A 26,349-nucleotide genomic window follows, 5' to 3' on the forward strand; every position below is an offset into this window, starting at 1 on the left:
GTTCTGTCATAACTGGTGTTTAAGGAACCAGGGTAGAAGCTTTTAATAATAGATGAGCTATATTCTGTGCTAGCCAGCTTCGCTGTTTAAGGAGGTTAAATGATTACAAATTCAGGTCTCTGGGGAGTATTTTGCATGTGTCTTGGGTCAGTGATATATAAGATTTTCACTGTTAAGGTAATTGTGTGGTAAAATACAGAGGAGCTTGGTCATCAGGAAATTAAAGGTGCACTGTGGGGAGGAGGTGAGGGGGTGCAGGCATGGCAGGGGATCCAAAGTACCTGATTCTCATGCTTAGAAGGGTCTCATTTAAGGTCAGACTGTCAGTGGGACTGCCCTGCCTCCCTATTACTGAAAGTCAGACTGTTCCGCCCCAGTAGCCAGGCGACTTCATCTTAATTAAATATAGGAGGCTTGCCTTTGTGTCTTGGTGAAAACCGGCAGGTCTGTGGTTTTGGCGTCCCTTAACTAGAATAGAGTCAGTTTCTCATTTCCTCCCAAGCCTGTCCACCCTTGAGGATTAAGTGATCCCTTAGGTAACTTCTTGGTTAATGAAGTATTCTACTTTAGCCTCAGTTTCGGGAGTTGTTAACTTTTAAATTCGGAATTCTGTGTAGGTGAAAATCGAGTTTTGTTTTTTTTTTTTTTAATGAATGTAATGCAATTAGTTAAGTGTGTGCAGGAGAAATAATAGATGGAAAAATTTCAATAAATGAGTTTTCTGCCACAGTCAAATGAGTGAGTTTTCTATCATACTAAAAGCTTTTAGAAAAAAAAAAAAATTCCAAACCTATCTTGAGCTGCTGCTTAAAATTAAATGAACATATTTCTTTTTTAGTGAGGCTGTGCTTTGGCCTGTTTTAACACCAAAGTGGAAGAGGTTCTAAATATTGAATTACTATCCCTTTGAAGAGGTTTCTACCACCCCCACTGCCAGCAGGGGACCTAGATTGATGTTAGAAGGCGGGGGAGTTGAGTTGAGGTCTGGCCAGCTTGGGTATTGTGAGTTTGGGTACTGAAAAACAACAGTACTTTGGAGATGCTGTCCAAGTATCAGCCACCTCGTGGGCTTACAGAGGATTAAAACATTTCTGGGATCCTTGTTTCTCCAGATGCATTTCCTACAGTATTGACCAGGTAAGCAACATTCATCAAGTAGAGGAATCATACGACAGAGGTGAATGAAGACTATGAAGGAACAAAAACGAATGTTTTCATTTCAGACTCATTCAGACATACAGAAAATGAGCATAAAGGGCCAAGTATTGTGTTGACCATTTTATGTGAATTATTTGGTTTACTCCTTACAATGACCCTGAGAAATATGAAAGGTTGCCCCCTTTTTTACAGATAAGAGAGCTGAGGTTCAGAGAAGTTATGGAAGTTGCTTAAGGACACACAGTTGGTAATTTATGAGGTTAGAATTCAGACTCACATGTTCTGAGTCTGTTTCCAAGTATACACTCTTGTCAGTACTCCAAGCCATTTTGGACATGTGGAGGGGATGGTCAATGGGGATAAAAGTTACAGTATCTTTCCAGGGATAAAAGTTAGATATTTTGTTTCTTGCTTCCAAATTTCTCATAGAAATCTATTGAAAAGGGCCAGGTAGGCTTCTGTTCTTCTTGATCCAACACTGTAAATTTGGCTTTAATTTGTTTTGGAAAACAGTCACCTAAAAAACAAACCGGGTGTGGTGGCTCATGCCTGTAATTTCAGCACTTTGAGACACTGAAGCAGGAGGATTACTTGAGGCCAGAGTTCAAGACCAACCTGGGCACCACCACGGTGAGACCTTGTCTCTACAAAAATAAGAATGAAAAATTTAGCCAGACGTGGTGGTATGCACCGGTAGCCCTAGCTACTCAGGAGGCTGAGGTGGGAGGATCACCTGAGCCTGGCAGGTCAAGGCTACAGTGAGCTATGATTGCACCACTACATTCCAGCCTGGGTGACAGGGTGAGACCATGACTCTAAAACAAAACCAGTATAAACTCTTCTAGGCAGCAGCAAAGATGGCACTAAAGTGACGTTGAACCCATATTTGACTGCTTGCTGTATCCCAGGTACTACCAGGTACTAGGATGCAACAGGGAAGAAGACAACTAAAGTTCTTGCCCTCATGAGTTTGCAGCCTAGTGGAGAAGACAAACAAGTGAATAAGCAATGTTAGGACAGTGGTAGTAGACCCAGGTTGCTATATAGAAGAGTATGTTGGAAACATATAACCCAGATTTGGGAGGTCAGAGAGGGCTTCCCAGAGGTGGAGACATCAAACTGGGACTGTGAAGGTGAGTGGCAGTTAGCCACAAGTGGTGGTGGGGGAGGGAGGGAAATACCTCAGGCTGCAGAGACAGCATGTGCAAAGGCCCGGGGAACAGAGCATGGTGAGGGGCCTGGAAAAAAATCTTTATGTCTGGAGTATGGAGAGCAGGGGGAAAGGTAGGCAGGGCTAGATCATGAAGAGCTCCAAAGAGATGTTGGAAGCTTTTAGGCGGGGAAATGATATGGTCTGATTTATGTTTCTAAAATATCATGTGGGATGTTGTATGCAGAATAGATTGAGGAGGAAAGACAGATTCAGAGAAATGAGTAGGAAGGCCTTAGGGAGTCCAGTTGGGAAATGATACTGGCTGAGACTGGTTAGCAGGGGCAGGGGGAGCTAGAAGATTCAAGAGAGATAGTAAAGCTTAAAGTCAGCAAAAATTGATGCTGGATTAGACTTTTTCATTCATTTATTCAACAGATATTTACTGAATATCTACTATGTGCTAGGCATTGGTGTTTGGAATACAGTTGTATATAAAACACATCACACACAGATCTCTAGAATACAGCTTGTGCCTTGTAGGGTGTCAGACAGGAATTGCACAAATAAATGTGAACTTGTAACTGAGATGAAGGCTGGGAAGGAGAGATCCATGGTGCAGAGTTTGTAAGAGTAGAATTTAACTTCATCTGAGGGGATGGGGAAGATTTTCTGGTGGAAATGGTAGTTGAATTTAGAGCTGGAGGGTGACTTGGCTATAATTAGAGCAAGGGGTGGGGTAGGGATGAGAGGTTGTGGGCTTGAGAAAACAACACAGGCAAAGGCCCTGTGGCAGGGAACATGAGAGAGGGAAGACTGGAGGAGCCACCAGGCTTTGCTGGTGGTCACTGAGAAATGGCTATGAAGGAGGAACAGATTGGGCAGGCAGGTAAATTGTTTTTGGTACATTGAGATGCCGTGAGCCGCCAGGAGCAAAACTCTAGTCGCTGTGGGTCATGAGAGACAGATTTGGGAATCCTCGTCATGTAACAGTGACTGGAGCCAGCAGAGTGGACGAGAAGACCAGGAAAGGTATAGAGAAGGTAGAGAGCAATACAGATTCTGAAGGGCAGCTCTGGCTTCTCTTCCCCAAAGAGATCTCTCTGCATTTGTTTTTTTCTTTATTTGCACCTTTCTTGGGAATAGAATCAAATCCTCCCTGCCCCCCCTTTTTTAATGCACAGCTCTGGGAGCAGTTTCAATACAGGGCAAAGGGAAACTCAGCCAGAGGGTGGTGTGAGGCTCAACAAAGCTGCCACAGCCCCTCTGCAAGAGTATCACCCAGAGGCAGTGACCTACTTTTCTTTGCCTTGGCCAAAGCCACCCTGGAAGAACCCTGTTTTAACAGGTGATTCCACCCATCAGAATGGTGGCGGGTGGCAGTGGCGGTTTAATAGTAATAACATATATTGATGGCACGCCTACTTCATGCCTGATGCTTTGCTGAGTGTTTTGTAAACACCATCTTGCTGAACCTCATGCCAGCTTGCTGAGGTAGGTGCTCTTATTTTCCCCATTTTACAGCTGGGAAAAGCGAGGCTTAGGGAAGTTCTGGAACTTGCCTGAAGTTCTTCAGTGAGTAAGTGGCAGAGCTGAGGTTTGAACCTGGGCACTTTGACTCTGGAGCCTCAGTTCCTGCCTGCTGTGGGCTGAGAGGTGCTCTTCACGTCATGCTGCATCAGGAATTGTGGGGAGGATGGTGATGCTTTGTGAAAAGAAGCAAAGCCTTAAGGAGAAATAATCTAGATAGCATTCACATATGCAGAGGTCTTAGATGCGTCAGAGGACAGATAAATAGCAAAAGTTCTGGCAGGCAGCTGTCCTTTGTGGGGCTAAGGGAGGGGACAGGAGTAATTGTTTTATTGTTTTCATAGGCAGGGTCTTGTTCTGTTGCCCAGGCTGGGCTGCAGTGGTACGATCACAGCTCACTGCAGCCTGGAGCTCCTGGGCCCAAGTGATCCTCCCAAGTAGTTGGGATTACAGATGTGTGCCACCATGCCCTGCTAATGTGTTTTTGTTTTTATTTTTATTTTTTGTAGATATGGGTCTGGCTGGTCTCAAACTCCTTGCTGCAAGCCATCCTCCTGTCTTGGCTGTTTAAAATGTGATGACAGGCATGAGCCACTGTGCCTGGTTTAGGAGTAATTGTTTGAACAAGGCTGTTTGAACATAGAGTAGTCTCTATTGCCCAGCGAGACCATCCATAGGCAGCATGATGGGGAGATTCCATTATTGGGCAGGAGGTGGAATTACATGCTTTACAGGGTTCCTTCCAACTTTTATTCCGTGATTCTGTGTTTTTTGAAAGGCTAGAATGCTCTGTGGCTGGGAGTTGAGTGTAATTCACTATTGTTCACCTTTTTTCATCAGGGGAATTAGGAAGGATAAATTATCTTCCCTGAAGTAAAATCTGTCATCGTGGTTCATATAGGAGTTCATTTGTTATGATACACATATGGCTTTTTAAACAGGGGATCCTTTACTGAGTTTAAATTTTGACGCCCTGGAATCTTTCAGAATTCCACTTTGTCTTTCATGGAAGAAAAATAAAAATAACGAGCATAGAGCAATTTCAAGTATGTCAGTCACTGTACCAGGTGCTTTTCAAGCATTATTTCATCCATTCCTCACCACAGCCTCTTGAAGTGAGTATTATCCCCATTTAACAGAAGAGGAAATGAAAGCAGAGAGGTGGCTATGGGCTCCTAATAATAAGCTAAATAATAATAATAATAAGAAGAAGAACTTAGGGACAGAGAGCCAGGGTGGAGCGCGGGAGCTGAGTGCCTAAGCCTGCCCTTGTGTATGTCAGGCATGGCTTGTCAGCAGAGCCCCGGGTGTCCATAAGCGTTTGAAGTTCTGCAGCTCCATGGCAGGTTGGCGCCAGCTCTGTTTTCTCTGAGGTGGTCCTTGTCATGGTGTGAGTGACACAGGAGCCCTGAGTGCAGCTGCTAGAAGTTCACAAGCACAAATGGTCCATGATCAGATAAAAAGGCGGGCTCTCCCACCCAGCTCTGAACAACAGGAAGTCTTCCAGAAGATTGCTCCTAGGCCCATCACTTCTGGGCTGACTTTCCACCTCCACCCCTCCAGGCCACAGAGGCCTGTTCTGTTGACTTTCCCGACCTTTGTTTTTCCTTCCAGGACATCACTGATAATTGCACTAAAACCTATCCTCCTACCCCCATCTTCTTCCTCCACTTCACTAAGGGGAGGCCAGAGGAGATCTCCAGAGGTTTCTAACTAGACCAGCAAGCTTTCTGCCCGGTCTTTTGTGAGGGGAATTATCACATGAGACCCCTGGGGAAGGATCTGTCCTCCTCCACTTTTTGGTTGTTTTTAATTAGTACCCCTGGCAGATTGCCCAGAGGATCATTAGCTGTGGTGGGTGGACTGGCCTGTGATTTCAGGGGGAGATGTAAAATGTAGCTAAAGGTTACTTGTTCAGTTATCTCGGCCACTTAATAAGTATCTTGGTTAGAAGATGCTTATTTTTTTTCTGACTTCTGAAAGTATTACAGAGCCATGGTAGAAAAATTAGAAAACAGAATTGTGCATAAGAATTGTGCATCAGTTCTCTGTAATCATCTGGAGTATAAGAACATTTAACTTTTTAACCTATGTTCCCAGGATCGCTGTTGATAAACACCTCCACTGAAGAGTCAGATAGACCTAGGTCCCGTGCGGTGGCTCATGGCTGTCATCCCAGCACTTTGGGAGGCTGAGGTGGGCAGATCACTTGAAGCCAGGAGTTCAAGACCAACCTGGCCAACATGGCAAAACCCCATCACTACAAAAAAAACAAAAATTTAGCCAGGCTTTGGGGTGGGTGCCTGTAATCCCAGCTACTCAGGAGGCTGAGGCAGGAGAATCGCTTGAACCTGGGAGGTAGAGGTTGCAGTGAGCTGAGATCGCATCACTGCACTCCAGCCTGGGCAACACAGCAAGACTCCATCTCAAAAAAAAACGTCAGATAGACCTGGGTTATAACAACCCTGGTCCTCCTGCTTGCTAATTATATGTGACGTGGGCATCTTACCTCTCTGTATTACACCTCAGTGTCTTCAACAACAAAATGGCAATAATGGTAGGTGCCTACTTCCTGCTGTGGTCATGAGGATTCACTAAGAGAACGTTTGTAAAGCACTCAGCACAATGGTGGGGATGAGAAATCCTTGATAAATGCCAGCTATTATTATCAGAAAAGAAAATAATGCAGAACTGTGCTGTAGGAATGCAATGTCCAGACATCTATTGCAATGATCAGCTGCAAGCAACATGGGGTACATCATGCTTTGTCACTTGAGGACACTGAATCGTCTGCTTCTTCCCATTAAGAGCCTGGAATCTTTCAGCAAGGTATCCAGGTGGTGGTGATAGTTCACAAGACAGCAGGCATTTTCTGGCCTAGTCTCTACTGGGGCTGAATGCTTATCTGAAGGGTGATCCTGAAAGGAGAGCCTTAGTCGCACTAGACAAGGCCCTAGTCCTCTTGCCGGAGCACATACCTGTTCTCCTGCATTTGGAAATTCCCTGGTGTCCTTTCGGGAGGCCAGGGTGTACAGACACAAATTTGGTCTGGCTCAAAATTCAAACAAATGGTCTTCTAATAATTGATCTTATAAGTATGCTGACTTCCTGACCCTTTAAGATAAAGTTTTACAATATAAGCACAGAGGGAAATATTAATCTCCCTTGATGTGTTCCATTTGTGCCACTTTTCTGGATGCTATTTAAAACATTGGTTTGCCTTTAGGTATAAAATATGTAGTTATGAAGAATTAAACAATGACGGACATGATTCCAGAGAGTGGTACTTGGCAAACTGTCCTTCTGCACATTATTTGTGTGTCTTCCCTCAAGGTCTACTGGCTCTTTCGTTTGAGAGTTTATTCTGTGTTCTCAGTTGCTGTCTCCCTCTGTAAATAAGTTCATGTTTAATGAAATGCTCTTTATCTCCACTGCAATATCTGGGTTGTTGGAGGGGAGGGAAGGGGATGACAAATTAGCTTTTCCCTGCAGCTTCTCACAAGCAGTGAACTGAGGTTCTTTAACATGAGTTTGCTTTCAATAGCTGACATTGCTGCTAAGGTAGGAGGTTGCTTCCTGAAGTGTCATGCTGATCATTGCTGCATAATTCTTCCCGAAAGAAAACTTGGCACCCAGAAAGCAATTGAAGGAGACACAATACTGTTCCACACCATTACAACTCTTGTGACTGTGTGGGGTAAATGGCTTCTGGAAGGGGAAGTTGAGTAAATTGATGGATAAAGGTGTCTGGGGTTGGAGGAGGGGTTTTGGGAAAACCTGGGTTGCCCTGGGCATCTCCACACCAGGTGCCTGAGGAAACACGGGGTGATTAGCTGCAGTCCACACCAGCACCCAATCTTCCCACATAACTGACATTTATTTTTTAAATGTCAATTTAGCTTTTTACAATTGGTTCCCACTCCTCAATATTTATGGCCCTGTTGAAAGCTGTTTCCAGGAGTCACATCAATATTTTTGTTGATATTTATATGTGTTTGTGTGTTTAATGGTTTCTGGGCTATGTACAGATTTCCTGAGACTTAAGAGCTTTTTGTAAGACTGCCTCTCAATAGCTATGTGTTCCTGGGCAGGGAACCTTATTATTTTTACCCAAATACTGAAGGATCTGGGCCAGGTTCTGTCTAAAGGGTTTTCATCCTCTGGAAGTGTTTCTTGGTGAAGGATGAGAAGGAAAGACATTTAAGTAGCATTTGGGTGAAGTGCATACAGTTGTGGAATTCTTAAAAGTCCTAAAAGGCTGCTGGAAATTTGTGGTATTTATTACCAGGTTTCCTTTTATTAATGTCATTTTGTTGGTTTGGTACCTTAGCCCAGGCACTGTGGCCTTGCCAGAAGCAAGTTTTTATACCAGGTGTTTCCTTCTGACTTAACATTCCCTGAGGCAAATTGAATATGTTAATGTTTCATAAGTCAGACTTTCCAAGTAACTCCCTAATCACTGCAGCGTTCTTGGCTGAGTTCCCTGCAGGCTTTCTACTCACTGCAGTTTTTATTATCAAGGGTCCTCAACTTGTAGAATCTGATTCAGGCATGGTTTTGTTAGAAACAAATGTTACTGTGGTTGGAATATCCTGAAATTAAATAATATACGGGGAAAAAATGTTGTTGCATATGTCTTTACTTGGCTCATTGAATTGCCTGCCTGTCAAACTCTTATTTAAATTTGGCTTTTAAGTAAGGCGCTTTGGAAAATTGAGCTAAGCCAACTCTTAGTGACTTTTTCCCCCTCTGAGCATTTCTTTTCTTCTAACAATGTTGCATATTTTACTTTGTCTAGGATTTTCAAGAAAGACATGTCTGACAAAATGTCTAGCTTCCTGCATATTGGAGACATTTGTTCTCTGTACGCGGAGGGATCGACAAATGGATTTATTAGCACCTTGGGGTAAGAGCATGCAGTTTCTTGTGTGGCAGGATTTGTTTAAGACATCATAACATCAGCTTAAAACTGATTTTTCTAACATACGAACATTACCATTTTACTTGGCTTTCTAAGTGCGGTTGAAATCACAAACGCCAAATCCCATATTAGCCAAGTTTAACCTCTCATACAAAAACACAATTTTCTGTATATTTCTGAAAGAGTAAAACCTCATTATTTAGGACACTATTCTGAGTTTATTAAAATTTGCTCTTCCTTTCTATATAAAAGGGAGTGCCTTTATTCCACTATGGAGTACAGTTTAAATGGAATAAAGTGTAAGGATGAATATTTACAGAGCCCAAAGAAGTGCTTTTTAGTTTTGTAACGGCTCTTCTTTTCAAATAGTGACTCCTTTATAATATAAACAAAGACCAAACCTCCTGGGCTGCCTATCTTTTTTCTTTGAAGCAGACATTTCCTACTTTACATTGCTGTATACGTTTGAAAATTATAAATTGCATAAAGTTCTGTAAATCAGATTTTTGCTCTTGTGCTTTTTTCCCAATCTTTATACAACTTTTAAGGGTATAAATATATTTCATAATGTACTCATTTGATTATCTTCTCCCTTCTCCTCCTACGCCTATTGTCTAGAAGAGGAAATGAAAGGTGAAATAGTCCCAAAGGCAGACAGAAGCAGAATGGAGAATCAAGATGGTTAACTCCAAAATAGTTACGAATGGTCTACATTGTCTTTGTGTAGAAAGGAGTAGTGAGGCCCCCCGGGTGGCACTGTTGAATCTGGCAAGAGCTGGTCTCAAATAAATTGGGGGAAGGAAGACCAGCAGCTTCTCCAAGAACCTCATTTTTACAGCAGCCAGACCTTCCTTTTAATTACAGCTATTATTTAAAGCATGCTTGTTTTCTGGTATTTGTGCAGAACGAGTATTTCTAGGCTGTCATGCAGGTTACTCCACACTCAGGGAGCAAATTATTATAGATACAGAATTATAGCTCAATTAGACTTGTGCTCCCACTGTAGAGAGATTTTGTTTCAAATGCCATCTAGTGAAAAGAAGTCATCCATGACTGCCTGATCACCGGATCCAGTGACTTTCTACATTTGACCTCTCTCCGTTATGGACCTACCCTTAACAATTTATCTTCTGTGGCTTTTGGCAAAGAGGCCTCCTTCTGCCCTGCCTCTGACTGTCCCTCCTTTCTTCATGGTTGGCTCCTTCCTCTTTTCATCGTCTGTGGTTGACTCTTTTACCCTCTTCTTATTTTCAGCAATGACAGCAACAGTAATAAATGGAAAGCACTACATGAGCCCAGTGGGTATTTGCTGTGTGCTAGGCATTATGCTAAATACTGTGCCTACATCTTCCTTAATTCTTACACAACTGTCTATGGTGAACACTCTCATCATTACCATTTGTGGAGGCAAAAGTTTTGAGCTTCAGAGAGGCAAAGTCACTTGCCCAAGATTTCACAGCTCAGAAAATTCCAGACTGCAAGGCTAGGGCTGCCAACAGTTGCTCTCTGCAGGCCAGCTTCTCTCTTTCCGGCTTCCTTGTCTGCCCACAGCTCTCCCTCCTCCTTGGCTGTGCACAGCCTCTATCTGGATGCCGGGTTAAACCTCAACCCACTCTATGCCCATGTTTCCCCTGGGGGTCTTGATTTCCCAGTCACCCAGGTACCTCCTGAGCCCCTGAGATCTTAGTACCTTCTTTCTCTTCCAGGGCATCCCTTCTTGAAAATCATATGAATTGCTTTTTAAGTGTTTTCCTCAAACATTGCAAACAAATTAATGGTGAGTCCCTCCTGCCCTTTTAAAGTGAGGAGGGCTGCTTTTTGAACTTTGGGCTGCTAATACTTTATTGAGATGAATACTTTATTTTCTCAGTTGCTTGCACATGTTTGAGGATAGCAGTGTAAAAATGGGGTTAGAAAGAAAGTTTGACAACCTTTCTGTCTTTAATATTTTTAGCATTTATGGAGGACCTGTTGTGGACTACAATGAGTGACTGCCAGTTGTTAATGGGACTCACTGTGTAGCACTCCAGCCCCATCCCTTTTATATAGATGGTGATTACCTCCAAATGGCTTCATCTACTGATTAAACTTTAGAACTCCAATAGGATCTTGGAGGGCAAGTGTGTATGTGTGCACGTTACTCAGTGGCATGCTTCTGAATTGCCTTTTTAGCTTGTTAAAAATAAAGGTTCAGTTTGGTGCAGTAGCTAACACCTATAATCCCAGCTACTTGGGAGGCTGAGATGGGAGGATCCTTTGAGGCCAGGAGTTCAAGACCAGCTTTTAAGACCAGCCTGGGCATCATAGCAAGAACCCTGCCTCTTTAAAAAAACAAGGCGGGGGGATTCTTGGGCCTCATCCTGTAGCACAGCTTTAGTAAGCTGGGTTGACAGAGTCCTGGTGTCAGTATGTTTGGAAACAATGAGTCTGATGAACATCCCCCTCGTTAAGAATCCCTGAGACCAACTTTCATTTTACAGATGAAAAAACTGAGACCAGTAGGGGTAAAATGCCATAGTCATGATCATGCCACTAGTAGGTGGCAGAGTGCCATCTACAATTCATTTGTCTTCTGAGCTTGACTGGGGCTCCTCTTACCACTTCCTCCCCATTTGAGAACTTGATGATTTATTTATTTATTTTTTTTCTTGAGACGGAGTCTCGCTGTGTCGCCAGGCTGGAGTGCAGTGGCGTGATCTCGGCTCGCTGCACCCTCCGCCTCCTGCCTCCTGGGTTCAAGCGATTCTCCTGCCTCAGCCTCCCGTGTAGCTGGGACTATAAGCGCTCACCACCACGCCCAGCTAATTTTTGAATTTCTAGTAGAGACAGGGTTTTGCCACGTTGGCCAGAATGGTCTCGATCTGTTGACCTCGTGATCTGCCCGTTTCAGCCTCCCAAAGTGCTGGGATTACAGGTGTGAGCCACCACGCCTGGCCATGAGAACTTGATTATTTATTAACCTAGCCCTACCTTGGATCCTGAGCTCACCCTGTCAAGCATTATGTTAGCTCTGGGGGCATTACTGTACTTACACTCACAGGAGCTCAGGGTGGGGGTTTTATATATGTATATTCTGCTCTTGATTTTTACATGAGAACTCAGGCCATTGGCTACACTGTCCCTCTTGTTGATACAGTGAGGTCTTGTGTTGTGAAGCTGAAGGAGGCAAACTGCTGGTGGGGTACCATGGATACTTCGATTTACCTACCAAGTAGATACTGAGCTGCCAGCCTTGGGCATCTTCTGGCCTTCATGGAGCTGGTAGCCTGATGCACCTTTGGAGTCTCAGTCAGTGAGGTTGGGAGGACGGAGAAGGAGAGGCAGAGAGTGTCTGAAGCAGGAAAGGCCTGGGGGGCTTTGTGGAGAAGGTGGGGCTCTTAATCTGAGTCCTGAAAGACAGGCAGGACTTTAGGAGGCAAAAGGGAATCTTGGAGAATAGAACAGTAAGGGTAAAGGCTGAATATTTAATGGTACCTTGCATTTGGGATAAGAGGAGGCAGCACAGATGAATGGAGGAACCCTGGAAAACCATAGCATGTTAGCTGGGAACAAGTGCAAGTTCTGTGGTCACTTGGAAGATTAGCCAGTTCTATCAGTACCAGTTTTAGGAGCTTGGACAAGTTGTGTAACTTCTGAGTCTCAGTTCCCTCATCTGTTCAAAAATATATTTTTAAGTGGTTCTTCTAAAAGAATTGTGCAAGTTAGACTTAGCAGTCAGGATTTCAAATACTGAGTCTTTATGTAATGTCGGCTTATTTATTTGTAATTTTTTTGTGCTTTCCCCACTAGTTGCTTTTGATGCTCCAGAGTCCTTTCATATCTTCATGAGTGTGCACTCATGGTTCTCTCCACCTGGAAATGCTCCCCTCTAGCCTCTCACATCTATTTCCACTCTTCCAGTAGTTCCATTAGAACTTCCTCTGTCTGCAGCTTCTCAGATGACCTCAGGCACAGTTCGCTTCTGGCTGTTATTTTTTTTATTCCTTCTCTTACAGCCCTTAGATTATATTCTCCTTATCAGTTTGTTCTTAAGGCTCCTGCACTAGTCTTGAGCTCCCAAAGGGCAAGGACCTGACTCATCTTCACTGGGCACAAAGTCAGCTCCTCAGCTACCCTTAGTTGAATGCAACTGCCCCTTGCTGTGTCTCACGACTTCAGCCACCTTGCATGCTATACTCAAATCTCCCATGGACGTGGTTATGGGAGAGGAGCCACAGAAAACAGTAGCTTAATGTGTCCTTCACAGAACAGAACCCTGGGCTTTTGGATTAGGTTTAGATCCATGCATAGGAAGTCTCTAGTGTAAAGAGTTCCTGGCAGGAGAATATGGTAGTCTAAATGTTGCACAGGAAAAGCCCTGGGATATCTGATTTTTGCATGGTGCTAAGAGTTTCATTTTCATACACTTAACTTGACAGAGCATTTATCTGTCTTCTTTACAGCCTGGTTGATGATCGTTGTGTTGTACAGCCAGAAACCGGGGACCTTAACAATCCACCTAAGAAATTCAGAGGTAAGCTTTCCTGGAGTGGTCACCTTGACTCACTTGAAAATTCATGAAGTGTGTTGTTGGTGTGTGCGTGTGTGTGTGTGTGTGTGTCGTGTGTGTTTATAAGCAAGATAGGCTTATTATGTTTTTTTCGGAGTATGATTTCAGTTCTCAGCTTTACAACTTCTTGAAAAATACATACATAAATTTAGTATCAAGATTGTGATGTCTTTCACTGGGTCCTTAATTTGTCTATTGAATATGTATTGACAAGTGCTAATTCGGTTTAAAGTCTTACATTTGTATGGATATTTTTTCAAACAAATAGGATTTATGGATCCAGTCACAGGGAATATTCATTATTTTAGCGGATCTCACTGTCCCTTTGGGGATGCTGATATTCTTAGATACCTTCTTTAAGGAGGTGTGTAATGATACCTCACTGAACGTCTCACTGGAATGAAATGTTCTTAATTATTGCGCTTGTTTTTTGAGTTAAAAGACGTAGGCAGGCTGGGCGCAGTGGCTCATGCCTGTAATCCCAGCACTTTAGGAGGCTGGGGTGGGCAGATTGCTTGAGACTGGGAATTCGAGACCAGCCTGGGCAACATGGTGAAACCCTGTCTCTACTAAAAATACAGAAATTAGCTGGGTGTGGTAGCATGCACCCGTAGTTCCAGCTACTCAGGAGGCTGAGGTTGGGAGGATCACCTGAGCCTGGGAGTTCCAGGCTGCGGTGAACCGAGATCTCACCACTGTACTCCAGCCTGGACGACAGAGTGATACCCTGTCTCAAACACAAAAACAAAGAAAAGGCATAGGCAGGGCAGCTTTTCTACCCAAATTAGTTTTTTCTTTAGGCCTCCTGAATTTGTTATCTTTCTCCAAAGGTAACTGAGTTTACTGTAGGAGGTCTTTGAAGTACACTTGGTGTCTTATATGATAAACAGTGGTTTTTCTTTTCTGTTCTTGTGGTTGGTGGTCCTCAGCTCTAGCCACGTATTAGGATTATCTGAGGGAGCTTTTAAATTAAATAGATGCTTGGGGCTCCACTGTAGAGCTTAGGACTAAGGGATCCACTGGAGAGCCCTAAGCATCTATTTAATAATTAAATTATTTATCAGTTAAGCTCAACTCTGGAATTAGGGCTGATTCTTTACAGCCAGGGTGGAAAACCACTGGGTTAGGTATTTGACTGATGGCCTCAGTCCCAAAGGGCTCAAATCTTGCCATTTGCAGATTATATAATTCGAGTTCTAAGTTCTTATTGTTTAGTGGTTTAGAAACTGTTTGACTTTTTTGGATAAAAGCTAAATACGTTAGAATAAAATAGAACGCAGACGTTCAGATGGAGAAAAGCCATTTGGAAGACATTTGGTGTTGAGTTGCATCCAGTTGGCGTGAGGCTATCAGGAGAATGTTTTCACCTGAGGATGGGTGGGGGTTGGGGGAGACTGTTAAAAAAACAGAAAGAAAAAGAGTTGTTGATATAAGCTGTAAGAGGAACCCAAGGCGGCTATTGCCTCCACCGCCTTTTTCTTCTCAATGCTTCTTTCATGTTTTCTTGCAAGACGACAAAATCTTGAGTGCTGCAGAAATGAAAGATTTCGTCCAATGATCATAATTCAGTCACTCATAGAATTACTTCCCCACCATGAATATTGAAAGGGACAAGATCAATTGACTGTGCCAGGCCCTGTGCTAAGCACTCTGCCTGCATTAGCTCAGGGAGCCATCCCTCCTCCCTAGGAAGAGATTGATACACTCGGAACTTAAGAACCTTGTCTGAGGTCACATGGCTGGTGACAGATGGAGTGGGAGCCATGGTTCTCAACTTTAGCTGCACAGGGAAATCACCTGGAGAACTCTCAGAAACACTGATATCTGAATCCAGATCAGGGATTTTGAGTTAACTGGACATTGGGATTTTTGAAAGCTTCTCAGGTATTTCTCTTGTGCCACCAAGATGAAGAACCATGGCTAATGAAATGTAGGCTAATAAAACCTGGACTTTGTTATTCAAGGAAGAGCTGGTCTAGATTTGGCTTTTGCAGCTGGAACCAAGGGGAGGGATATGCATCAGGAAGGCATTGCTTGGTCCAGTGTGACCTCTTATCTTGTTCTATAAACAGGCCTGGGGAGCTGGGAGATGAACCTGGGAGAGATTCTAATGTACTGTATGAAGTTAACTAATGGCTATTTGTCTTTTACAAATATATGCACGTAATTTGAAATTTAATTTTTTAAATCAACATATATTTAAAACACATGATGTTTTAAAATATGTATATATAGTGGAATGGTGAAATTGAGTTAATTCACATATACGTTACCTCACATGCTTATTATTATTTTTGGTGAGAACATTTAAAAACTACTCTTAGTGAGTTTCAAGTATACTGTATATTGTTATTTGCTGTAGTCGCTATGTTGTACAATAGATCTCTGGAACTTATTCCTCCTAACTGAAATTTGTATCCCTTGGCCAACATCTCAATCCTCCACCCCAGTCCCTGGTGACCAGCATTCTACTCTTTGTTTCTAGGAGTTCAATCTTTGTAGATTCCACATATAAGCAAGATCATGTGGTACTTGTCTTTCTGTGCCTGGCTTATTTCACTTAGCGTAATGTCCTCCAGGTTCATCCATGTTGTCACAAATGAACCAGGGGCTGTTTGAATACAGGGTTAGAATGTTAAAAATAAATAGGACTATAGCAGTGGAAGTCGGAGGAGATATGTTTTTCTGGCATGACTGTAAAGGTGCCTGGTGCTTGGGTGTGTATGTGGTGGCTGATTTGAAGCGACTGTTTTGAGATAACAGTAATAGTCTGACAGAAGCTATTTGGAAGGAAGCAAATTCCTTTTACAGCCTGGCCTGGTTCTACAGGTGGTCACATGACAGTGACTTGATTTGTTGACTGCCTTTCTCCCTAAATTAAAAATAAAGGTTTCTGGGTTGTGAGCTGCTTTGTCCTTGTGGGAAAATCTGGTTCAAAACAAGCTCTGCTGCAGGCTTTGGGAATGTAGGTCAGGACTTCCTTAATTCCACGTGCTAAACCAGAGGCCCCCTGCACCCAGGTGAGGGGCCCAGGCAGCTCTGCCTTTGCAGGCTGCCTCAGTGCTGGAACGATCTGCTCCTTCACCATGGAAGTTGGGCAGTGAGGTTTAAAAAAATTTTCCAATGCATTCCTTCAACTGCGGTGCAGCATTCTTTGACTTTTTTTTTTCTAAAATGAAGAAAAAGATCTCTCTTTTGGAAGCAATTGCTGCCTTTCCAAATATAAGTGTATTTTGGAGCTGAAGTCATTTTGATGTTTAGAAATTGTGCATAGGGCAGTTGGGCAATTTGGAGGCATTTCTAGTCCATTTCCTCACGGACCCGTTGCACTCTAGAGTTTAACAAACACATATGGAAAAGCGAGATGCTGGCAAGCAGCCGAATGGGATGATGGAGTCTTTATCTGAGCAATCAGCAGAGCTGCATGTAGTCATTTGGGTTTGTTCTTGCTTCCATTGTTTCCTTGCCAAGTTATTTCCTATATTGAGAACCATCATAACCTGTTCTTAAGTAAATGGAAATCCAAGGCCTGTTTATGCAGTATTCCCCATGGCTTCTGACTTTGCGTCTTTAATTTTGTGAGCACCTGAGATCTGCAGCCCTGATGGTTAATAAAAGAGGCTGTTGGATCAGGCTTCCTGGTTCGTATCCAAGTTCCATGAATTCTTTGCTGTGTGACCCTGAACAGATTACTTCACCTTTGCAAACCTTGATTTTCTTACCTGTAAAATGGGAGAGGATAATAGGCTCTATCTCATAAGGTCATTGGGAAGATTAATTGTGTGTTAAGAATTTAGTACTGGGGGAGCCTGACCCTTAGTTAAGAGTTTGGTAAGACTTACTCTTTTCTTTGTGTTCCCAGTACTTAGTACAGAGCCTAGTACTTGTAAATCTCATATTTAATTATATGAGAATAATTATATATTGCTATTCTTTTTGTCTTCAAATTGTTTGTGGGTGGGGACATGCACATGAACCCCTGGGCTTGGATTTGAACCCCATTGCCCCTGTGTACAAGCTAAGTAACCTTGATAGATTACATAATATTTCTCAGCTTGTTTCCTCACCTGTGAAATAGGGTCAAATAATTCCATCCTTATAAAAATAATATGCATAAAGAGCCGAATAGAGTGCTTAGTACACAGTAGTTGTTCAGTGAGTGGTTGCTGTTAATTTTTGCAGTAGATGTAAAAGAGTTCAACATTGAACACACTTGCTTTTTTTTCTCTGATGGCTGAAAGTACATTTCCAAAGTGTATTGCTTTTTTGTTTGTGTGTGATTTTCTTGAATATATCTCTTGCCTCTCACTTTCTCTGTAGAAAGAAAAGGTTGGCTGCACATGTGTTTCACATAAGCCACATCTTTTTCATCTGAATGAATTTTGGACAATATCATTGTCCTCGTAAGTGATGAGAAGAGCTGAGACTTAGAATAATGCAGCAATTTTAGTTCTTTGATTAATGTGGTACCATTTTAAAGCCCCATTGTCCATGGAAGGTAAGGCAGAACCTCTTCTACTCCCTGATTTGTGTTGTCTTTGCCCATAATCTTGAAAGAACAGAGAAGGCAAACATCAGATTGAAACAGGGAATAGGAACTTGGTGGTTAGTGAATTCCTTTCTCTGTATTATCTTTTCCTCTTCCCACTTTTACCAGTCCCTCCCCCTGCTCCCTCATGCTAAATGTAAAGGCATCTTCTACAAAGAAAAGGTGGAAACTAACAACCAGTCTTCATTTTGCTCCCAGAATCTCTGCTCTTTTTAAATGTAAATCACCTCCAGGGTTGTTGGCAACTGGACCTTTGGGCAATTAGATAGGCTTTAGTGTTGCTCATGCCATTATTGCATAAGATTGGGGCAGTAGTCAGGCTCTTGCTTTCAAAACCTGATCTTCTCTGTTCATATCAAGAGGCCAGTCATGGCTCCACATTCTTGACGTTGGACAGATGTTACCATATCAATAATATCAAAGTGTGCGGCTTTTAACCTTACAGGGAGCCCCTTAGTTTCAGAATAAAAGCTGTTGGAAGGGGAACTTACAGTTCAAAATGAGGAGAAGTTGGGGCAGGAAAAAATGATATATAATATATATAAACAGTTGCAGTGAAGACAACAAATTACATCAATATGTAGTGAAAATCTTTAAGGAACTTGTTTAGTATAATTTGTTGTCTTCACTGCAACTGTTTATATATAAGTAGAAGCAAAGCAGGTGAAATTTCTTCCTACCTAGTATAAAACCTGGCCTACTGGGGAAAAGTAGATGAGGATGCTTCTCATGTCCTAATCTTTTGCTGTGCAGCACCCCCTGAGACCAGAGCACATCTATTTGGTACCTGATGCCATTTGAGATGACAAGAGTTACGAGCTGGCCCAGTGCCATGTGACTTATGAGTGTCGTAGCCAGAGCCCTCTTTCAAAGGCTGGGCCCAGTGCTTTTCTTCCTTTGTAGTTTTATAGAGACAAGGTCTCACTCTGTTGTCCAGGCTGGAGTGCAATTGTGTGGTCATGGCTCACTGACTTTGACCTCCTGGGTTCAAACAATCCTCCTTCCTCAGTCTCCCGAGTAGCTGGGATTACAGATACACCCTTCATGCCTGAGTTCTTTTCAAATTTTTGTAGAGATGGGGGTCTTGCTATGATGCTCAGGCTGGTCTTGAACTCATGGCCCCAAGCCATCCACCACCTTGGCCTCTCAAATTGCTGGGATTACATAATATTTCTCAGCTTGTTTCCTCACCTGTGAAATAGGGTCAAACAATTCCATCCTTATAAAAATAATATGCATAAAGAGCCGAATAGAGTGCTTAGCACACAGTAGTTGTGTACTAAGTAGTTGTGTACTGGTGTGAGCCACTGTATCCTGCCACACTTAATACACTTTTAGCCATTGCCCCGACCAGCTGTGGGATGCGCAGTATGTTACTTACAGTAGAATGAGTCCTGTTTGTAGTACAAATGAGGGTCTGGCCTGGGGCAGTATAATCCAGTTTCTGGGCATTTCCAGAGTAAAATGTTGGTGGAAGACCCCAGGTTCCTCAACATATGCCCGGCTAGAAATAATGACAGGTGAGTATTGTGTGGTCACCATGATACTGGCATGGAGAAGAGTATGTTGCTTGGCTATAATGAGCCACTCTTGGACTTAAAGCATGGCCATGAACTTGAGGATCAGACTCGTGGCCTTTTTATTTTTATTGGAGCCTTCTTTCCCCAGTCCCAGAGTGCTGGCACTATGTTAGCCCCTTCTAGTAGGGGGCTGGTGGATTTAGTAGGATTATTTTATTGAGAGAGAGAAGGGTTTCACATATGATTCAAGCTCTTTGTAATTGACTTTGAAACCTCCCAGCGGCTTAGGAAGGGTCCTCAAATAAGAATGGCATTTTTCATGGTTGAGCGATAAGAAACACTTGAGTGTCAGTAGTCTGCTTCTCTGATCTTGGTCTTGCCTGCAATTTAGGTTAAATGTAGGGGAAAGAGCAACCTCTGGATGCCAGAGCTAGCATACAGCCCAGAATCTGCCATGAACAATATCTTAGAGAAGTCATTTCATCTCTCTCAACTTCAGTTTCCCTACCTGTTAAATGGGGTTTTTCCAAGATTTCATGCAGCTTGAAACTTTGCTATTAGTGGCGGAAACAGGCAGGTTAATGTTAGAAGCCTTGTGCTGTCCAGTAGTAGGTTCTTATTTCTTTGGGATTACAGGTCTCTTTGTCAAGATAGTTGAGTGCCAGTAATAGCCAGGCCTTAACCTTACCCTTAGGCCAGATGAGGACACAGGCAGGGTCTTGGGTCACAAAGTTCATCTGGGGTGGCTGTAACAAACTCACCGGCTTAGCTTTCTTTCAGACCACTCTCCTTTGCTGCACATTGTTTTAGTTGTTGCTAAGCAACGGTATTCTTTCATTTTTTTCTTTTGGCAAGGCATCGAAGGAATGAATCCATATCTTAGTTTTAAATACCCTCCTGCAAAGGGGAGGGCCTAACTTAAATTTTGTTTGTGCTTTTGATTCTAATCCATGACAGGCCTTTCGCAGTAGGGGTTCAGGACTTACTTTCTGCCTGTCTTGTTAAATAAGTCAGAAAAATCAGTCTATTTAAGGTGCTTGTCAAGTATATGCCTCAAGGCATATTGAAGGTTTCAAGAGTATGTGCAGCTGCCTTGTAGAAGAGTCTCCTGCAACTTGTTCTCTATTCACAAAATCAATTCAAATTTAATAAAAAGATTAATAGTTTTTTATAATCTTCATTTCAGATTTACTAGTTTATCTCAGTCTTGGACCAACAGACTCCATTTAAAGGGAACAAAACTGTAATTTAAGTCAATTCCCTGGGCAACATAGAATGCTCACTGTGTGTTACACAATCACTGGGGATGGTGCCTGCTGCCTGATTATGCTGGAGTCCCACACACTGCAGCGTATCCCTCACTGGATTTCTGCCTACTTGCTTCAGGCTGTGAGATGCATGTCTGAAGGCTCTTGGTACCCTGAAAATGAGCATAAGGGAATTTATGTTTACTTTGATGCCCTGGATCTGTTCTTTTTTGCATACCTGAGTCACCCTGGAAAGTAGACCTCAGACCCCTCTTTTATAGTCATTTACCCTTATAGTTTAGTTGCTAATGGAGAACCATTTTCAGCTCTATGTGCATAAAATGCTTCTAGTGCAATAAATAAGTTTACCTTGTCCTCTAATTGAATCAGAGTATTGCTTTTGGGACTTCCTCCATTGAGGGTGAAATTGATTTGGAAATCTCAGCAAGCGTAATGGGGTCATATTGTCATATTGTTATATGGTTCTCCTGAAAGCAGTATACTGTGGTTGATTAAGGACTTTTTCTTTTGGCAAAGGGTTTTATAATCCTGTCTTCAGAGCATTGATGAAGATGTGTGGTGAATCACTTGAGCTTATGATAACTCTTTTCCTTTCTTGTTTGACAAGTGAGAACATTAGAGAGATTTAGAAAGTCTCCTGGGGTCAAAGAGCAATCCTGTGCCAAAACTGAGATTGGGATACAACCCCAGTTTCTCCTCACACTGTCTTTTAGGCTACTGTGTTTGAGCCATGAATTAAAAAAATTTTTTGACTCCATCACCCTGTGTAATTAATGATAACCTAATTTTTATAAATGCAAATAATAGTGAATACCTTTGTCTAGTGCTAACAGATATTAGTGAATATAATCTATTTAATATACTTTACATATACTCATTTATTTAATCCTCATAACAACCCCATAAGTAAGGCAGGTACTTTTCTACAGATGAGGAAACTGACATATAAGATGTTTAGTGTCAGGTCCAAGATCACGTAGCTAGAAGTAGCAGAGCTGCGATTTGAACCCAGTCAATCTAATAACCAGAAATTCTCCTCTTAACATCTACCCTAAACTGCCTTTAGAAGTGGACTGGCCTTGAAATATTCTTTGACAAAAATTACCCGATTTCTTAACTTCCTCCTCTGCAACCCCAAAATATGTCATTGTGAGCTGCATTAGCACAGGAGCAAATGTCTATAGACAAGAGGGGCATGCTAACTGCCTACTTAACAATCTTGAGTATAATGTTTATCACAGTCTGATAAATACACAGCTACTGTTTTCTCCTTGCCAGATTTTGGAGCACTCAAAGGGACCAAATCTTGCCCTGCACTCCTGGCCCAGCATCTGGCATAATGTTGGTCCTTCTTTAAATACTGATTGACAAGGAATTGGTGTTTTTTTCTGATATGATTTTGACTGCTCCCAGTTCTAACAGTGTTTTCGCTGACATTTTAAGTTGAATGGCCGCTGATCTTTTTACACTGATTCCTTAACGCTGCCCTGTCATCTTGCTCCAAACTACCTGAGCCTGTTACTCTTGAAAAGCTTTCCTGTAGGCTGGGCATGGTGGCTCATGCCTGCAATGCCAACACTTTGAGAGGCCAAGGCGGAAGGATGGCTTGAACCTAGGAGTTCGAGACCTGCCTGGGCAACAAAGTGAGATTCTGTCTCTACAAAAAATGAAATTAGCCAAGCGTGGTGGTGGTCATGTGTGGTCCCTGCTACACAGGAGGCTGAGGCAGGAGGGTTGCTTGAGCCCAGTAGGTTGAGGCTGCAGTGAGCCATGTTTGCACCACTGTACTCCAGCCTGGGCAACAGAGTAAGACCCTGTTTCAAACAACAACAACAACAACAACAACAACCCCTAAAACTTTCTCGTAGTTGACTTGTCTTCTCCCTGGAAAGTGGATCTTATTGGTCTCATTCTCTGAGACTCCTTGACTCTTAATGTTTGATCTTTTTCTCTCTTTCATGCCTATAGTTTTGAGATTCCTTGGCTGCATTCAGTACATGAGCATGAAAAACAAATAATTGTTAAGTACCTTCCTCCTTTGTGCTTGGCTTTCTGACAGGGTCATGCATGCTTTTGTTCTTGACCATTGGAGCACACTGTGACATGGGTACTGTTATTGTCCCCATTTTACGGTTGGGCACCCTGAACCCACAGAGGGTTTGGAATCAAGGTAGACCTGGGATTTGAACCCATGTCTGGAGGATCGCAGAGTGTCTGCCACTTAAATGAAATCATAGAGTCGTGCTGCTCAGAAAACACTTGAGGCTTCTGATGTCCTAGGTTCCACTTTTAAAAGGCATATTGCTTGGTGGGAATAAAGCTAATGCAGGGGTAACTTGGCGGCCAGGGCTCCATTCGATATTGAATGATGACATTTTAGATTAGCTTCAGCAACAATATTTCTCACCAAAGTTGCTGCACAGACTCCTCACCTGTTTCTGTAATTCCACCTTTGCTTCCTTTGTGTCTGAGTGTGGGCACCTCCTCCAGTCCACCAGTCCACCATTGACTGCGGGTAGGGGAATCAGCACAGATCTGAAGATGTCACTCAGCTGCTTGGAACCTCTTAGGGGTTCCCCAGTTGTGCTCAGGATAAAGACACATTTTCAGGGTTCCCAGCAGTCTGCATGAGTCACCACTGCTTACCTCTCAGCCTCATCTGCAGTAACCCCTCCAGGTTCTGTGCTCCAGCCAGACGGATTGACTTCCTTCTGGCAGTCAGCATACTTGCTCTATACTCTGTCCTTTTTCTTCCGTCTGAAATATCTCCCTATCTCTGTTGTTCCTTCCTGGACCCCCCAATCTTTCTAATGCCCACTCACCCTTCATATCTCAGGCATCTCCTCTGGGGCACTTTTACTGAACCTTCGTGTGCAGACAAGCAGCTGCTCCTTTTGCACAGACTCTGACGCCAGACCCTGTGGGTTTGACTCTCAGCCCTGCTTTTTACTGGTCATGTCATCTCAGATGTATTACTTAACCTCGCAGTGCCTCCATTTCCTCATCTGGAAAAATGGAGAAATTATTATATGTGCCTCATGGGGTTTTTATGAGGATTAAATGAGTTAATCTGTGTAAAGCACTTAATGGACTTAATGGACTACCTGGCCCATATTAAATACCATAACACTGCTAATTTTTGGTTTTGACTTTTAACTTGCTGGTTTTGACTTAGCTCTTCCCCCCTACTGCATTAACTGTGAGGACAGAAACCATGCCTGTCTCCTCAAGGCTTTGCACAGGTTCTGGACTATATTAGACACTAAAATGTTTGTGGAATGAATGAAAAGAGACCTCTAAGGCATTGCTTCTGAGGCCTGACTGCGTACAGGAACCACCTGGAATCTTGTTAAAATGTAGATTCTAATTAGGTAGGTCTGGAGTGAGACCTGAGATTCTGCATTTCTTTTTTATTTATGTTTATTTTTATTTTTTGAGATAGGGTCTTGCTCTGTAGCTCAGGCTAGAGAGCAGTGGTGTAATCAAGGCCCACTGCAGACTTGACTTCCCAGGCTTAAGTGATCTTCTCCCCTCAGCCTCCTAATCCTGAGTAGCTGGGATTACAGGCGTGTGTCGCCACGTCCAGCTAATTTTTGTATTTTTTTGTAGAGACGGGGTTTCGCCATGTTACCAAGGCTTGTCTCAAACTCCTGGGCTCAACTGATCCTCCTGCTTTGTCCTCCAAAAGTGTCAGGATTACAGGCGTGAGCCACGGCACCCTGCCGAGATTCTACATTTCTAACAAGTTGTCATGCTCCTGCAAGGCTCTCACGAGCCACTGACTGTTGTCTTCTTTTATTTTAGGGCTGTCGTATAGAAGACAGATGTTCCGAGCCCAGAGCAATAGAGAATGAGGGCTAGTGGATCAAAGTGCCCAGAGGTAGAATTTGAGGCTTAAGGAACTTAATTCTGACTGTTAGTGCTGAGCAGTTACTCCAAGAAGAGGCCTGCTTCAAATTACTGAGTTTCCCCCGAGTCAGACGGGGCTGACCATCTGTCAGGGATTTTGCAGAGGGAATTTCTGCTCTGGGACAGAGGTTAGATGAATGATTCCATTTGACTGTGTGTGTTTTCCCACCGAAGGACCCAGCTGTTCTTTCTGTTTTTGCTTCCTGTGGAAGCCCTATGGTTGGGAGCATTGGGTCAGTAAACAGCTGGGGAGAGCACAGATACACTGGAGACAAGAAGCTCTCTGGAAACTGAATGGGTTGAATCTAATTGGTAGAGAACATTAGTGGAAAGATGGCATTATTGAATATTTGAAAACATGAACAAACAGAAAAAAACAATAGCTTTCTAAGTCAAGGTCCTGCCGAATCTGGTAATGAGTGGGTAGGATGTCCTGGGAAGACACTAGAGCATGGTGGTTAGGAGCACAGGCTCTGGAGTCAGACATGGGTTCAAGTCCCTGCCCTGCTCTTCCCCTAGTTATGTGACCATGGGCAAGCCATTGAACCTGTCTATGCCTGAGTTTCCCCACCTGGCTGCCATGATGAATAACACTGTGGAGCTGATAGGCTTGTGTGAGGATGAGTCGGTGCGTGTGTAACACAGCAAATACCTGCAATACAGCCTCAGCACTCAGTGAAGGGTGGCTGTTGTGACTGAATTTGCAATTAGCAGCTTTCGGGACATCTCTTAGGAAGCAGCTTTCGGGACATCTCTTAGGAAGATCAGACACGGCCTTTGCCATCTTGTAAAACATCGTTAAGTCTGTTTTAAAAACTCAGTCCGTGGAGTATATACAAAGGAATCCATAGCCAGGCAGACTTTAGCCTTCCTGAATTTTTTATATTTTATTGAGTGGACCTGGTAACCAGCTATGACAGAGCTTGGGGCTATTAGAAAAGAAGCCATCAGGTCTTTTCTCTCCTGACACAAGGCTTGATCAGAGCCTCAGTTACTGACGGGTCATTTGCTCGAGATGGTAATCCTGCCTTCTGTATAGAATTACAAGCCTAGCCAGAGAGGAAGTTGTGTTTATCTTACCCCAAACAGCAGGCATTCCAGTGACTCTTGACGGACAGGAGGAAGATATTGCCAATCTGCTCTTTCCCAAAAGCTGCCCTTCCCTGCCCCCCACATGCTCCTTGCATGTTTAGAGAGGTTTCTGCCAGCCAGCCTGCCAAGTGGCATTCTCTCCTGGGCTTTGAGGGCAGTTGCATTTGCAGAAGGGATGTCCAGAGGCTACTTCTTTTTCTCTTTTAACAGATTTAGGGGATACAAGTGCAGTTTTGTTACTTGGATGTATTGTGTAGTGGTGAACTTTGGTCTTTTAGTGTACCCATGGCCCTGGTAGTGAACATTGTACCCAGTGGGTAATTTTTCAACCCGTACCACCCCTACACCTTTTGGAATCGCCAGTGTCTATTATTCCCCTCTATATGTCCATGTGTACCCATTGTTTAGCTCCCCCAGCAGCAGCTACTTCTATATTATTGACCAAGGTGGAGGCCTCTCTCCCCAAGGTGAGAGGTCAGCCTGGCTCTTATAGAAGGCAAAAATTGTGCTTATTCTCATTGGCACTGGCTTGGGAGAGATAAGTGGAGAGGGGCAGTAGATGTGAAGGAAAGAATACATCTCTTCAAAGAACCCACCTGTTTTCCTTTCCAAAACAATAACTGGAGGTCGGTGTAGAAAAACTCCAACTTGAGCAGTTGCAGTAATTGAGAAAATAAGTTGGGCAATTATTCCTCTAACTAAG

General features: G+C 43.1%; 1 protein-coding gene across 1 annotated transcript in view; it reads left to right on the forward strand.

Moving 5' to 3' along the window:
• ITPR1 (inositol 1,4,5-trisphosphate receptor type 1) overlaps positions 1-26,349 on the forward strand; it is a 355,769-nt gene that overhangs the window by 14,566 nt on the left and 314,854 nt on the right. The window contains exons 3-4 of the mRNA XM_065538902.2: positions 8,637-8,744; positions 13,202-13,272. Coding sequence (XP_065394974.1) covers positions 8,653-8,744; positions 13,202-13,272 — 163 coding nt within the window. The 5' untranslated portion in view covers positions 8,637-8,652. The remainder of the gene's footprint in view (positions 1-8,636; positions 8,745-13,201; positions 13,273-26,349) is intronic.

The sequence above is a fragment of the Macaca fascicularis genome, chromosome 2 (assembly GCF_037993035.2).
Source record: "Macaca fascicularis isolate 582-1 chromosome 2, T2T-MFA8v1.1".
NCBI lineage: Eukaryota > Metazoa > Chordata > Mammalia > Primates > Cercopithecidae > Macaca > Macaca fascicularis.